Source organism: Natrix helvetica, assembly GCF_964273705.1.
Source record: "Natrix helvetica genome assembly, chromosome: Z".
NCBI lineage: Eukaryota > Metazoa > Chordata > Lepidosauria > Squamata > Natricidae > Natrix > Natrix helvetica.
The window spans coordinates 128,851,753-128,866,915 of record NC_138554.1 but is presented as its reverse complement, the minus strand read 5'-3'; the positions used below and the strand labels follow the sequence as shown (position 1 = coordinate 128,866,915).

General features: G+C 40.9%; 1 protein-coding gene across 8 annotated transcripts in view; it reads left to right on the top strand.

The window, feature by feature from the left end:
- ZMYND11 (zinc finger MYND-type containing 11) overlaps window positions 1-15,163 on the top strand; it is a 119,831-nt gene that overhangs the window by 85,032 nt on the left and 19,636 nt on the right. For all 8 annotated transcript variants that reach the window (XM_081933771.1, XM_081933772.1, XM_081933775.1 and 5 more), the window contains one exon: window positions 14,275-14,352. In XM_081933771.1, the coding sequence (XP_081789897.1) occupies window positions 14,275-14,352 (78 nt within the window). The remainder of the gene's footprint in view (window positions 1-14,274; window positions 14,353-15,163) is intronic.

Sequence of the window (15,163 nt, the reverse complement as noted above, 5' to 3'; positions counted from 1 at the left end):
ACTTTTGGCTTTTTCTACTTGCCTGGATGTTAAATTCTTTCTGCATTTGCCCAATCATATCCAGATGTGTGCAATATTTTTCTTGATTCTTCTCTAATACCAGCAACTGGATTGTTATTTAAACAAATGTAAGCTTTATGTGCTTAATTTCTGTCAGGACTCCAGAACATTTGCAGTATGATTTAAAGAAAAATACGGTACACATATGAACAAACTGACTTAGTTATAAACTTGATTAACTAATTAATTTTATTCTTAATGACATTTTTTTGCCACCCTTTAAATCAAAAGGGTGACTTACAGAACTTTTAAATAATGTAACCTAAAATTTTCTTTATTTCTCTTTCACTTTATATTTTAAGCTATAGATGTTTGTGAATGTTGTGGGATGAAATTCATGAAAAGCAATTTTATTCAAATGTTGCGCATTAAACTGTCACATTTCGCTAGAGTTTCTGTGAAATCAGGTGCTTTTCATTCAGAATCACCTTTTTTGTGCCCCCTTTTAAAAATGCCTTTAAAAAAATCCAATAATATCTGGATATCCTTTTTCGAGAGTGATACAGTTTGCATAGGGATAGCAGAGGAGAAAGAGATGATAATTTTGTTAGATCTTTTTCTCCTCTACTTTTCCCATTTAACTTTCTCACTTAGACATGCATAGTATATACTAAAGAATGTACTAAAACATGTGTGAATGAACGGTTGCTGTAACTTAACAGGTAGAAAACATCATCTTATGAGAAAGATTATCAATAACAATAACAGGGTAAAAGTCACATAATAAGACTAAGAATAAATGGTGAATCCTTCGGGGGAGAATTGTTGCTCCCATTGTATCCTTTCTGAGCAGTGAGAGCCTTTCTTAATTACCCTTGGTTCTCCTCTCCTTTTTTTAAGCCAAACATTTTTCCTTCCTCACTATGAGCTTCGTTGTTTTCTTGCAGATGTTTCATTACCAAACAAGGAAACATCATCAGCTCTAGCAAACATCCAAGCTCAGAGAGCACCAAGGGCCCCACAGTTCAATCTTGAGCTACAAATATTCTCTTCTATTGGTTTTTCCTTTCTCCCTTGACTTCCTTACAAGTAGGCCTTGTTCCCAAATAAGCTATCACTCATAAAAGAGCCTCCATTTTGCTCAGAAGCCACCATCTATACACATCTGGCAGACTTAATTGGACTTCTGTCTCCTTACCCAGCTTTCTACATGCTTCCACCATGGTCTGTTTATCATGAACACTCCACATTTGTTTCTTTCATTTAAGCAAATGGGCAGCAAATAACTTTTCTTAGTTATCTCGACTGTAGTCCTATTTTGGTTGGGCAAGATAAGTGTTGGAAATCAGATTTTTTTTCCTTCTGATTGTGCATCAGTTGCTGCAAAAACTAAACAACAGGGGGATATGATTGAATAACAGTTTGTGATTCAATCTTTGGAATTTGTGTAACAAAGCTAGATAGGATTTTTCATGTACCAGTTGATTTTCAATATATCTATAAGCAATTTTGACATATTTTAGGACTTCTGTTCCTCCAGATTTGATTGACATCAAATTACAAATTTGCACCTTTTTAAAAGTGTGTATGAAAGGTCACGACTCATGACAGTTGGCCAAAAACTCCACACACACCATTCTGTTAGTCCATTATATCCCAGTGTTGGCCATTTTCAGGTGTGTGGTTTTGAAATCCCAGAATTCCACTTTCATTCAGATGGGTAGTGAATTAAAATTTTGGGTGATGAAGTCCATGAATCTGGAAATCACCAAGGTTTAGAAACATTGTGTTAGTCATTAAGTGCCCTGATTAATGTTGGCCAGATGCATCTCTAGCCTTCCAGCCTATGCCCAGCAGTGAAACAAATAATCTATAAGGTCTTTAGTTAATGGTGGCAAATACCAATCACTACTCAGCAAAGGAACAGCTAGTGCAGTCAGATCACCATCATTTGGGTGGGGGGGCAAGAGCGGGTCTCTGAAATTGGTTTCTGGAACTCTCTTGTTCAGTCGGCAGTACTTAAATATCAATGTAAGACTTCACTATCATTGATTCACAAATGCATTTATTTTGGGAAACAAATCCGGCTTTAGAAAGGACTTCCTAATGATCTTGCTCCCCTCCATAAGAGGCAGGAGCAGTTCACAATACCTAAAAATCCAAAGGCACTTTCTGTGTTTTCCTGTTGTCATTCCATACAAACATTTCCTTCCTGAGATGCTTTTGCTAGGAGAATTGAATAGAATGAAGGTCATTCTTCAGCCATTAAACAGGAAAATCCCCTGGGCATTGTGAATTAAATTGTAAATAATGTCAAGTGCCTGCACTTTCTTGTTCACCTGCGTACATTTATTCACACAAAGAGACGTTGTTACAAGAAGTGGAATTTAGCTTCAATAGACACGTTGTTAACTAAAATTGCTGAATCCATACAAAGCACCTTTGTGGTTTTAACTCTTTCCTACACTTCTAGCAAAACAAGCTGTTCTGGAAAGTAGGAGGAAATTGCACAAGTCGTTAAGCAAGAACCTCATGTGATCCCGACTTCCAGAGACATTTGGGAAGACTTCAATGGAATTTGCTTGTGGAAAGCTAACAGGGAAGGTTGCAAATCACAATCACTTGAATTGTGATTACATAACCACAGGGATGGTGTGCTGGCCAAAACTAATGGCTCGTTGCAACTACCACTTGTTCAATGGTGTTAGTGACATCAAATTTGAATTAAGTCTAGTAATAGTGCAGATTTAATAGCTGGAAGCATTGAAGTCAATCATTGAATCTTTTATTATGGCCTTTAAGCCCCAAAATGCAGTATTTGTCAAATACCGTATTTTTCGGACTATAAAACACACTGGAGTATAAGACATACCAAGATTTTGAAGAGGTAAATTTTTTAAAAAGTTTTTGCCCTCCCCAGCCCACAGGAACACTCAGCAGGCCTCCCAAACTCTCTGCACACCCCGTGGTTTTTTTGTTTGTTTGTTTTTGAGAAATGGAGTGTGCAGAGCATTTGGGCAGCCTGCAAAGTGCTTCTAGGGGCCAGGGAGGGCAAAAATGCAACACGGGGGGGGGGGGGTAGGCCCGTTTTCACAAAAATGAGGTACGCCAAAAATTCAGTGTATAAGATGCACCCAGATTTTCAACCTCTTTTGGGGGAAAAGGGTACGTCTTATACTCCGAAAAATACGATGTGTAAGGTAGATAGAAACAGATACATCTAAATATATAGATACAAATAAAAAAGGGGTCATACAATATAATAATATCACAAAAACAGCAGCAGCAATAACAATAATAATCCAAATATCAGTGACGATCACCAAGATTGGCACTAATAGTCAGTCACTGGAACAAATAAAGGCTCAGAATTGGGCAACCTGTATAGATACATCAAATAGGTAGATAGAAGGAACAAATAAACATTATACTCTCTGCCAGGGTTTTTTTGTTTGTTTGTTTGTTTTGTTTCATATAAACACCATCTGAGATTCCCAGCAAAGAGAACAACTGAAAAGCATTTGGCCCAGGGATTTCATGGAACTATGCCCACATGGGCCCATGCTTTTCTGTTGAGGGATGATTTTGTAACATTCCTGAAACACCAAAATATACTTTGAAATTAACTAGGCTGCCCTATGAAAATGATTTTCTTCAATGAAATAAAGAGTATTTCTTTCTTCTGCAAAAATTGAAACCATGGGGCCAGGGGACGAGAGAGCTTATCTTTTTATTTCATTTTAAAACATCTAGGTAAGATAGGTGTACCATATTTAGTTATGCACTTTCTCGCAAATCCTTCTCGAGAATAAGACCATATCCATATGTTATCTGTGGAATATATTGATGCCAGCAGAATATTGATGCCAGTATCCTCTGATGCTTGCTGTGGTTTTTTAAAAAGTGGATCTTATCAGTGTTGTATGAAAGCCTCTCAAATGTTAACCTTCCCTTACATCAGGGGTGTCAAACTCACGTCCCGCAAGCCAGATGTGTCACTTGCTAGCCACCCCCACCCCTGGTTTGGCGAAGTGGGAAAAAGTTGTGATACGTCATGTGACAACAATATGTTGCAGGTTTGACACAATTGCCCTACATCATTTTTTTTATTGTTCAAATTTTTTATTAGTTTTAAAAATTTTACAAGCAAAAGGGCTTATAGGGTTATAAAACATTTTGACAGCTACATCGTGCGGGGGGGAGAAGCCCCCCCAGGTCTTGCAACTTTTACAAACAAAGATAGAAAAATATCAACATTTACATAAGTATTAGCAGTTTTGAGTTCAACACAAAATCATCAGTGTGTTTCAATCATTTGTTTTGTATCACTTCCATAAAGGTACATTGTAACAACAATTGCAATAATGTTTCAAATCACTTTTGTGATCTGAGTCTTCTAGTTGTTGCGTCCTCCCCCCCCCCGTCCGCTGGCTGAGCCTCAGCCCCTCCCTCCTTTATTTCGTGTGTAGCCTCCCCCATTTCACCTAAGAGAGCACTGTGTTTTTTTAGTGAAAGCCTCTGCTTCCACTACTGTGTTGATTCTAATTCTACTGCCCTCCCAGAAAATCAACATGCCTTTTGGAAACAGCCACCTGAACCAAACCCCATTATTGTATAATTTTTTTGCTAAGAAGGAATCTTTCCTTCTGTTATCTCTTACTTTCTTTGGGATCTGTTTAAGAATGGTTATTTCTTTATCTTTATATTTTAATAGTCCTCCTCTTTGAGCTCCTAGAACCTCATCTCTTGTAGTTTTTCTAAGAAATTTAACATGAACTTCCCTTGGAACATTGTGTGTTCTTGCATAGGCTGAATTAACCCTAAAGATCAGATCAATGTCCCACCAAAGCTGTTGTTTATCTCTATTAATATATTCTGCTAGTATTGTGGTCATAATCTCCTTAAGATCTTCATTCTCAACTTCTGGCAAGTTTTGGAACCTAAGAAAAAAAGACATCCTTTCAAATTCCATTTTTAACATCTGATTTCCAAATTCTACATTCCCCCTTTGGATTGTCTTCATCTCATCTCTCATCCCAACCACCCCCTCCTCCAGCACACCTATCCTCTGTTCATTCCGTGTGGTTTGCTGATTCGTCTCTCTGAGCTGTTCATTTAAGTCCTGCAGTTGTTTTTTAATTTCGTCCTGTCCCTTTAAGATGATTTGAAGCATCTGATGAGTAGACAAGTCCTTTGCACTCTCTTCAGAGGCTTTAGGTTGTAAAAAAGATCCCAGTTGTGACTGGTGAGCGGGGCTGGACGTGGAAGATGTTGGGGCCGATGAGGCCTTACCAGGCGGTAATTTCTTTGGACCCATCATGTGGCTCAGAGATAGTTATTGTTCTGTACAAAGAGATGGCATCTGTGGGAGAGCACAGCCGGTAGGGATCACCAAACAAACAAGTCCAAAGGAGAATAAGTCTTCTAGTACAAAACTAGAGCAAATAGGTGGGTCAGAATATTCCAAATCCAGGGGAATAACGTACTTGAAGAGGCTCCTGGAGATCTCTGGGGTGGAAATTAGTTGAAAGCCATAAAATTTTCCAAGGGAGGAGTCTCATTCATGAAGACAAAGAAGAAGGAGGAAGTTGGCCATATTGGCTCAGCCAGTACAGGTGGTCAGGAAACAACAAAGTCAAAGTTCCCATAGATAGTTTAGAGAAGAATCAGTTCAGCCATCCTTTCTCTCGCAATTGTAGTCAAGAAAAAAATCCCCCCCCCATAATTTAAGGGAAGTGAAAGTAGATTTCAAACTTTCTCTCTCCCCCATAAAAAGGAGAGATTTTCCAAGTGCCGCTTTTCCAAGGGGGGTGGAATTCCCCCCCTCCAATCTGAACTTCTCCAGAAGTTGAAACAAAGTCCCAAAAAGAAAACTGCAGAACAGTCAAAAGAGTAAGGATAATAAAAGACCTGGGGAGACCTGAGCGCTTCAGCTGTTTCGTTCCAATTAATTGTTTCCTTCCAGGCTGCGTTCGGGGAAGCGGGCGGTGGCATTCCGCACGCTCCCTACGCTCCCCGGTTCCTGGGGCAAAACTGGAGACCCCCCTGCGGCCGCCACTGTTCCAGGGGGTCCCAGCAAGCCGCCCCTATGGCAGGGCGCCACTCCAAAGCACCCTGTGCTCCCCCTAGACTTCAGGGGAGCCCACCGGAGCAGCGAAAAGGCGGACACGCATGTCCGTCATCTTCGGCTGCCGGAAGTCGTCTCTGGCAATTGCCCTACATCATGTGCTACATAAGGGAGTAGAAGAAAATGCTTCACTGTATTTCTCAACCATGACAATTTTAGGTGGTATGAATTTAAACTCCCAGAATCCCCCAGCCAGCTGAAATCCACACATATTAAAATTGCCATTGTTGAGAAATACTGGGCTATGATTAGATGCCCAGGACCAGTCTTCCCTATTGTTTTTTTTTTTTTTTTTGTTCCTTTTATTTTAAAATAATCAGTAGGAAATTTGGGATATTCTGTCTGCGTTCTTTCAAATGGTTTTGTGTTGAGGGGCCCATTTTGTTTCTGGCCATTAAGACCTGCAAGAGAAATATGTGGCAGCATCAGTAAAACAAGTGAAACTCTTTTAAGTATTTGCTTTGTTATTTTTGGCGATGGAGATAAATGCTGAAAATAGGTTTGTAAGATTCCTCAAATTTGAATATACCTGTAACCATTAAAAAAAATCATGCACTAGAATTTGCTTTTTTGGAGTATCATATTTCAGAGGCATGGTTTGTAACTTGCTCTGGATTTTCAGAAATAGGTTTGGCAATATGTGTGTGCCTCTTGAATCTTAGGGAATCCATCCCTACTTTACAAAGAGTACTTAAACTTACTGTGATGCGTAAGTATACCATTGTTAGAAACAGTCCAACATGTTTCCTCCCTTCTTGAGTGTGTATTAGGTCTCTAATTCTTCAGTTATTTCCTTGTCTTTCAATTTCCCAGACTCATACATACAAAGGCTTACTTTACAGAGATGAGGAGATTCCTTTTAGATATAAGTTGAATTATAGAATTTCCTCTGAGTTTTAGCAGAAAAAAATGCCTTTTTTTTAAACAGCCAGGACTAGTGAATGGTTGGTTCTTTGTAATTTTCTTATAAAGAAACCTCTAAGTGCTGGGTGCTATCCAAAAAAGATAAAGAACCTTAATGGGCTTCCACAAAAGGTAATCAGGCTATTCAGCATTATCATCAGTAAAAAAATCAAATACCTAAAAGAAATAACTGAAGCAATCTCCATAACAAGGGTACAGCTTAAGTCATCTTTCAACTAAGATTCTCAGTTCCCAAAGAGAAGAAACTCTGTCTGGGGTAGCCTCTGAAATGTTACTAAATTTACTAATTAGAGGAGCACAATCATGTCCAAAATGTTGTAATTGGAAGAGAACACTGTGTTAGGTTATGATTGTTAAAAAAAAGTATAGGGAAACACTTAGTGCCTTTTCTGACCTTTAATAACATTTGTTGGTTGAAAAATATACAACTCCACTCCTTAATTTACTAAGCCATTTTACTGAACTAACAATTTAGGTGTATTAAACAAATTAGCAGTCAGACTGAGAATCATCTTGAAGGATTTCTCCTATCACAAAATACTGTATTCCTTGGCAAAAAGTGTGGGGTTAAATTCAGGGATGCCTTGCATTGAAATGGCACTACATTGGTGAAACCACACTTTGAATACTGGGTCCAATTCTGGTCACCACAATATAAAAAAATAAACGGGCCCTATGAAGAATACAGAGAGAAGAACAACAAAGATGATAAGACATCTAAAACAGAGGTGGGTTGCTACTGGTTTGGCCCGGTTTGGAATGAAGAATGAAGGTATGGTGGTGTGGGTTGTTGGAACCTGCAGTGATCCAGGCCTGCCATGCCCCCAAACTGGTTCTCCTTTGGCGCCGCCATTTTGTTTTTAAGTTTTGCACATGTGCAGAACAATTTTAATTGAATTGTGTATGAGTGCAGCAGCGCGCAAAGCGCGCACACCAGCAAACCAGCAATAAAGCCGGCCGGAACCCACCCCTGATCTAAAAGCTAACTCATACGATAAACAGTTAAGGAAATTGGGTATAATATATGTGGCCTAAGAATTAGGGGTGACAGGATAGCAGTCTTGAGGGGAGAAAAGGGGGTTGATCTATTCTCCAAAGCACCTAAGGGCAGGTAAGGAAGTTACAGGTGGAAGGCGAAACCTAGGAGAAAATTCCTAATGGAACAATAATCAGTTGAACAGCTTACTTCCCGGAGTTGTAGGTGCTTTATCAGTGGAGGTTTTCAAGAACGATTGGACAACTTTTTGTTCACCTTAATAGGGGGTCTCCTGTTTGAACAGGTTGGACTATAAGATTTCTAAAGTTCCTTCCAATCCTATTATTGTATGTTCTATTAATTCAATTAAAATATGACCAGGATAGACACCATCTGCTATTTTTGGCTGAAAGTCAGAACTGTAATTGGAGCAAGAGTAGGACTTTATAGCCCTGGCAGGACGAGAGCTACTGGATGTTGTCCTTTGGAAGATTGCTGGGACAGATTGTGTTGCTTGGTGTTTATGTTTCTCCTTCCAGGATACTTAAGGTATAATGTCAGATCATCAAAGCCCATGAGTAATTTTTATTCAAGGGCAGCCAAAGTTGAAGAATTCATTCAACATTTTAATTATTTAATTTGTGTTCAAAAAGGGCTGCATTTTCAGGCTTTAAAAATACACATACAATATAAGCGTAGTTGCAGAATGGTATCAGAATTGCTTCAGTATGTCATCAGCTTTATAAAGTATTTTTTTTATACCCACTCACTCAGAGGTGGATTCCTACTGGTTTGCCTGAACCAGTTGTGGTTTGACGGCCTGAGTTGCTGGAACTGGCAGCAACCCCAGCCTGGCATGCCCCTGAACTGTTATCCCAGCAGCTCCTATGGCACCACCATCTTGTTTTTTGCTTCTGCGCATGTGCAGAGTAATTTTTATTGCACTGGTTGGCCATGCCCCGAATCGGTCCGCTCTGATGCTTTCCCTGCCTCGCCTTCGCCATATGGATCAACAGAACTGCCTCCTCCTGCCTACACACAGGTAAGCAGCATTTGTGCTGGCCCTGCTCCCCGATGGCTGCAACTTGGGCCCCATCTGGTCAACTGGGCGGCCGGCAGGAAAAGCATCGAGTGGGTGGGCAGTACCAGCCTGGCCTCCAACACTCCACCCGGCATGGGTGATGGCGGCAAGAGGTAAGGGAAGCGAGCTTGGGGAACAGCCAGCCTCACCCGCCACTGCACCCTTCCCTCACTGCCCCTGCTGGACAGAGCATTGGAGGCCAGGCAAGTCCCAGCCATCCGCTCACTCGCTGCTTTCCCAGCCAGTTGCCCAGGTGACGAGGCGGGGGGCCAGGGCTGCAGCTAGCAGGGAGGGGATGTGTGTGGGGCAAAATGGGAGGTGCCCCACTGGCAGAAGCTCCGCGTGGATGGCGAGGGAAGGGCGCAATGGCGGGGGAGACTGGCTGTCCTCCGAGTTGGCTCTCAGGAAAAAGGCAGGGATGCTGCCCCGGGACTCACTTCCTTTACTGCTCGTCACCACCGCCCATGCCAGAAGTCGCGTTGGAAGCCCGCCCAGTTATTCGGTGGTTTTGTGGATGTGGCTAGGTGGTGGGGGCATGTGACCTGCAAGGTTGTGAAATTCTGCCCCGTGGGGAATTTTCTGACATTTTGCAAGATGACTCTCAAAGAGAATGAAGCAAGCGCGGTACACCCAGAGCCACTGCTTCTTCTTTGCAACAGCCAAGGACAAAAGAGGAGCCAGGGAGCTGTGGGGAGCCTCCTGCATGTTGCACCCCCCTCCCAGCCTTTGCCCACTCCTCCACCCCTGTCAGCATTTCCCGAAGCCGCCGCTTTTGTAGCCGCAATGGAGGGGGCAGGTCAACAAGCTGGGAGCCCGAAAATGATGTGGAGGCACGGGCGAAGGCTGGGAGCAGGGTGCAAAATTGCTCTGCCATTTTCGGCTGTTGCAAAGAAAAAGCGGCGGCTCTGGATGCACCAGGCCCACTTCGTTCTCTTTGAGAGCTACCTTGCAAAATCTCAGAAAATTCCCCATGGGGCAGAATTTCACAACCTTGCAGGTTGCCACTCACTTCCTAGTAGGAATTGAGACCGCTGGACTCAAGGCTACATACATTTGAGGCAGCATCTGCAGGACTACAATGCAAGTAGCCTTCAAAGTGCCACAGCTGTCTTCTCAGTGTTCTGGATTTCTGAAATTTCTCCAGCACCTAGATCCGGCGAATCTAAAGGGGAGAGGTAGATGAAGACAGGCAAACGTTTTGCATTCCGTTTTCATGCTTACGGATAGAGGGAAGCGGGCCCTGCACTGCATCCTGGCTCTGCTCTCTGCTGCACCTGAAGGCACGAAGAAGAACGCAAAAGGAGGAACCCAAAGTGGAGCAGGGGCTCCACGCGCAACAGCAGGGCACAAGCGTGTACGTGCAATCCAGTGTCGAATCCAACTGTGGGGCTTGCCATATCTGGGGGTGGAAGTGGTGAAGGGAGATGCATGGTGGGGGTCTGCCTTTCTGGTGGATGGCTCCTCAGTGCCCACACCAGCTGATCCTCAGTTTTTTACAGGCAGCGGCATAATCCATAGCAGCGGCATGCTCAGGAGCAGCCACTCATCAGCTGTGGAATCTGGAACATGGCCAGGGAGCGGTCGATCATTGGGGCCATGCCGGCAAGCAAAGTGAGAGCCTGCAGATGCCGACAGCACTTCTCTACCAAGAAGTGCTTCTCGAGAAGCACTTCTTACTTGTGGGGTGGGGAGCTTTGACATCCAGGCTCTGCAATTTCCCAAGGCCTCCGCTGTGCCTGTTTTGGGGGGTTTCAGCTTGTTCCTCCTTCCCTCCCTTGTCCCAAGCCAGGATTGGGTGAACTCCTTCCTTCCCTGCTTGCACAGTCCAGTGCCTCCACCTGCATCTTTTCCTATCTCCCACCCTTTCTTTTCCTTTGTTCTCCCCCCTCACCCGCTGGGTTTATAAACATAGGCGTGGCCTCTGGACTGCAAAGTTGAATACTTCAATTCCTTCTAGGAAATGTAATGGCTTTTCCACACCCTAAATCCTCCAATGGTCTATTTTGGGGAGATTTCCCCCTCCTTTCCCTCCGTTGGGGTCTTGGTGGGGGGGATGTCATATGACTATGTTCGTGAGTGATGCCAATTTGGCCACGCCCACTCCGGCACATGTCCCTCCACCTAGCCACACCCACAGAACTGGTAGTAAAAAAATTTGAAACCCACCCCCAAACATAGTAGAGCAAAAAAGAAGAAGATAGTTCTCTGTTCATAGAGTCTTAATTCCTAGCTTGAGTGTTTCTTTTATCATCATTCCTCTTGTATATTTGTGAGTGGCTTTGGATTGTTATTGCTAAGGACCACGTGCTGAATTTCTCACGATCCATGAACATCATCCCATAATAGTAAAAACAAAAAAAAGGAAGAATCATTAGGAAGAATTACAGCAGAGTTCCAAAACAAAGAGGAAAACTGCTAGCAGATATTTTTTCCTAACTATGCTTGACCCTTGCTTGATAAGAGGCAAAGATTAAAACCAAAAGGAATTAATTCCTACAATTGCTTGCATCATATATTTTTGTGAACCTGTTTACCAAAGGGCCACTGACATTTTTAATTTTAAAAAAGTTATTTAAATTTCTGCCATATTATGGTAGAACTTTTAATGATAACAGTCGGTAAAGTTGGAGCTCACAATTCTTATGGTTCCATATTTTGAAGTTTGCAGTCTCAGAAAAAAATTGTGATAATGATGTTCTTCTAAATGAAAGCATTTAAATGTAATAGCTAAAACTTTTTGCTTATTGTGAAAACAAGAAAATTTTATTAAATTCCAAATGTATTATGCAGTCCAGTGCAGATTGAAAGTGAAATAATTTTGTAATATTTCTTGTTTTTATTTATCTACTGAATTTATAAGAATTAATTTTCCAGGAAAATAATAGTAATAATAATAATGCTACTTATTCTTTTTTTCTGTGGTGAATTATTGGTACCTTTCTGCAGAAGGAAAGTGTACAATTTTTGCACTAGAGCAATAATTTCCCCCCTGGATGAAATAGATTTCATTAGATAATGGAACAAAAATGCAATCAGTTATAGAACCATAAAGAATCTTCTTGCTCATAGCTTTAAATGCATCTACATATAGCTATTAAAAATGTGAGGTTCAAATTTAGGAGATTAGCTGCATTCTAAAAAAAGTTTGAAATATATGTTGAACAGTTTCCTGTTTACTATTGTGCATTAATTAATTCAATCTCTGTAATAAATTATTCCCAATCTAATCCTATTTTGGATCGATACCGTCTTCCATGTTTATGCTGGCTTTAAGAACACTAGTTGCTATGTAATTTCCCAGGCAATTTGCATGCAGAGAATCCCACTTTAACAGTGATTGGAAAAGATAGATTAAAAATGTACAGGATAGTTTTTAGGTTTCAAAGACCCCTTCTGGTGTGATATTTTTTTATTCCTATAGTTCGATCTTGTAGAACATTACTTTCTGTGTCCTAAGTGCAAGAAGAATCACAAAGCTTTAAGCTTTTGAAGAAAAGCTGAGCTATTTAGATTTCAGAATCTGGATTAGATTCTGTGAAGTATTGTGACTTGCTGACTGTTACTAAATAAGTCATTTTAACTGGTTGGGCACAGATAGAAAAGCTGTACATGCAGCTTTATCCATTCCCTCCATGGCTACGTAATCTTCAAGCCATTCTTAATTGGGTTTTTCTTGGCCAGACAAGGGATTTTCCCTACCTGCATGCAGTGGGGCATTAAGGTTATGGCATCTAGCCAGCCAAGGCAGCTTTAGCCACCTCTCTCTCTATATATATACAAACATCTATCCATAAGTACAATTTGTAGATTTGCATTTTTTAAATATTAGGATATCGGTGAACTAGCATCACATATAGCCTTAAACACTTCTGTAAAAGAAACTCCACACAGAATAATTTCTTTTTTCTGCCACATGTCTCATTTATGGGAATGATGCTCCTTTTTTGAAAACCGTAACTGGTGATGAGATGACTTTGCTTACACCCAGGGTAGATTCGATTTAAATCATGATTTAAATCACTAGTAAAAAGGCTTGATTTTAAATCAACTTGATTTAAATCGTAATTTTTAAAGAGCAACTGTCATTTCTGTCCCGCAGTCGCTCCTCCTCTAACCTGCTGTTGACTCACCGACAGTCCCAATATTGCAAAATATATAGCCTCATGCGATAAAACTAAGCTCCATTTCATGCTGAATAAGCTAAATTATTAACGTATCTTAAAGAGAAAATTATCTTTAGATAGATTTTTACTCCAAAAGCATTTTATTAAAATAAATTTGATAAAAAGCAAAAAAAAAACCCGGATTTAATTTTTTTAAAAAAATCTGTTTTTTTAAAAAATCAATTTTTATTCACCCTGCTTACACCACTCCACTCCCAATTTTCTGTGGGATATAATAGAATGATCAAATTGAACTTAAATTCAAATCCCTGCTTAGATTCAAATTCCCATTTAGCCATTGGGTATCCACTATATTGCTCAACTGGTCTAAAACATTTATATGTGCAATCTTGAGCTCCTGGAAAAATAAGGAATGTAAAATTCGCTGTTCTTTAACAAGATACATTCCTTTTCACCTAATGTTCATGTCTCACTTAATGGCTGCTTTCCTGCTCACTCCTTCCACAGATTACCCCTTACCTCACCACCATCCTTGGACACAGAGATATACAATATTGTTCCAAAACTGGCAACCAGATACTACGCTGCTTGTCCAGATCAATGCAGAAGGGCCAAAAGAGTGTTGGAATGTCGCCCGAGAATGTTCAGTTTGAGTTAATTTGGCTGCGGAGTACACAAGTGTGAATTAGAAAAAAAAATAGTGTTTATTTCTCAATTGCAGATTAATTTACCCATCCCATACATCTTTGCCCAGATGAGAATCCTATAGGTGTGTCAATGGACTTTCCACCTGGTAACCTTTGGGCTTTGTTGATGCTCGAGGAAGAGACAAGTCATCTCCACCAACATCATTCCAGCCAGAATATTCTCTGAGCAGCAGTTTCATGTCATTGTGCTTTGACTATTCATCCTTCACTGGCTGCAAGAATAAGCTGCTTGCTTGGGCTGTGTTTTAACAACGTTTCACTGTAAAATCTGTCATGTTTCCCAAAAGTCAGAGTTCTAAAATAAACCTGTTGATTCCTTCCCCTCCCTCTCTCAGAGCATTAAGAAAAAGAACACCAGTAAGCAAGAGATGAGCACCTATTTGCGCTTCATTGTCTCCCGGATGAAGGAACGGGTGAGTGTTATACATTCTTGATGAATATATCTTGTCTTTTTACGTACACTGAGAGCATATGCACCAAAGACAAATTCCTTGTGTGTCCAATCACACTTGGCCAATAAAGAATTCTATTCTATTCAGTTGTTGTGTGCAGGAGTCTAAGCAGATAGTTTTATGTGTGTGTTTTGCTTTGCAACTTCAAATAGTTATAGGTAGTCCTCAATTGATTGCTTAAGACCATTTGAAGCTGTAATGGACCTATCTTCAGGATGCTTATGATCTGGATTTGAAGTTCTGACGGTCAGGTTTTTCACCTAGTCAGATGACTGAACTTTGGGCGCTTAGCAACATGACCGTATTTACAGCCATTTGCAGTGTCATGGGGTTACACAACTGTGTTTTAACAACCAATACAATACAATACAATACAATACAATACAATACAATAGTAGAGTTGGAAGGGACCTTAGAGGTCTTCTAGTCCAACCCCCTGCCTAGGCAGGAAACCCTATACCATTTCAGACAAATGGCTATCCAACATCTTCTTAAAGACTTCCAGTGTTGGGGCATTCACAACTTCTGGAGGCAAGCTGTTCTACTGATTAATTGTTCTAACTGTCAGGAAGTTTCTCCTCAGTTCTAAGTTGCTTCTCTCCTTGATTAGTTTCCACCCATTGCTTCTTGTTCTACCCTCAGGTGCTTTGGAGAATAGTTTGACTCCCTCTTCTTTGTGGCAACCCCTGAGATATTGGAACACTGCTATCATGTCTCCCCTAGTCCTTCTTTCTCTTAAGCTAGACATACCTAGTTCCTGCAACCGTTCTTC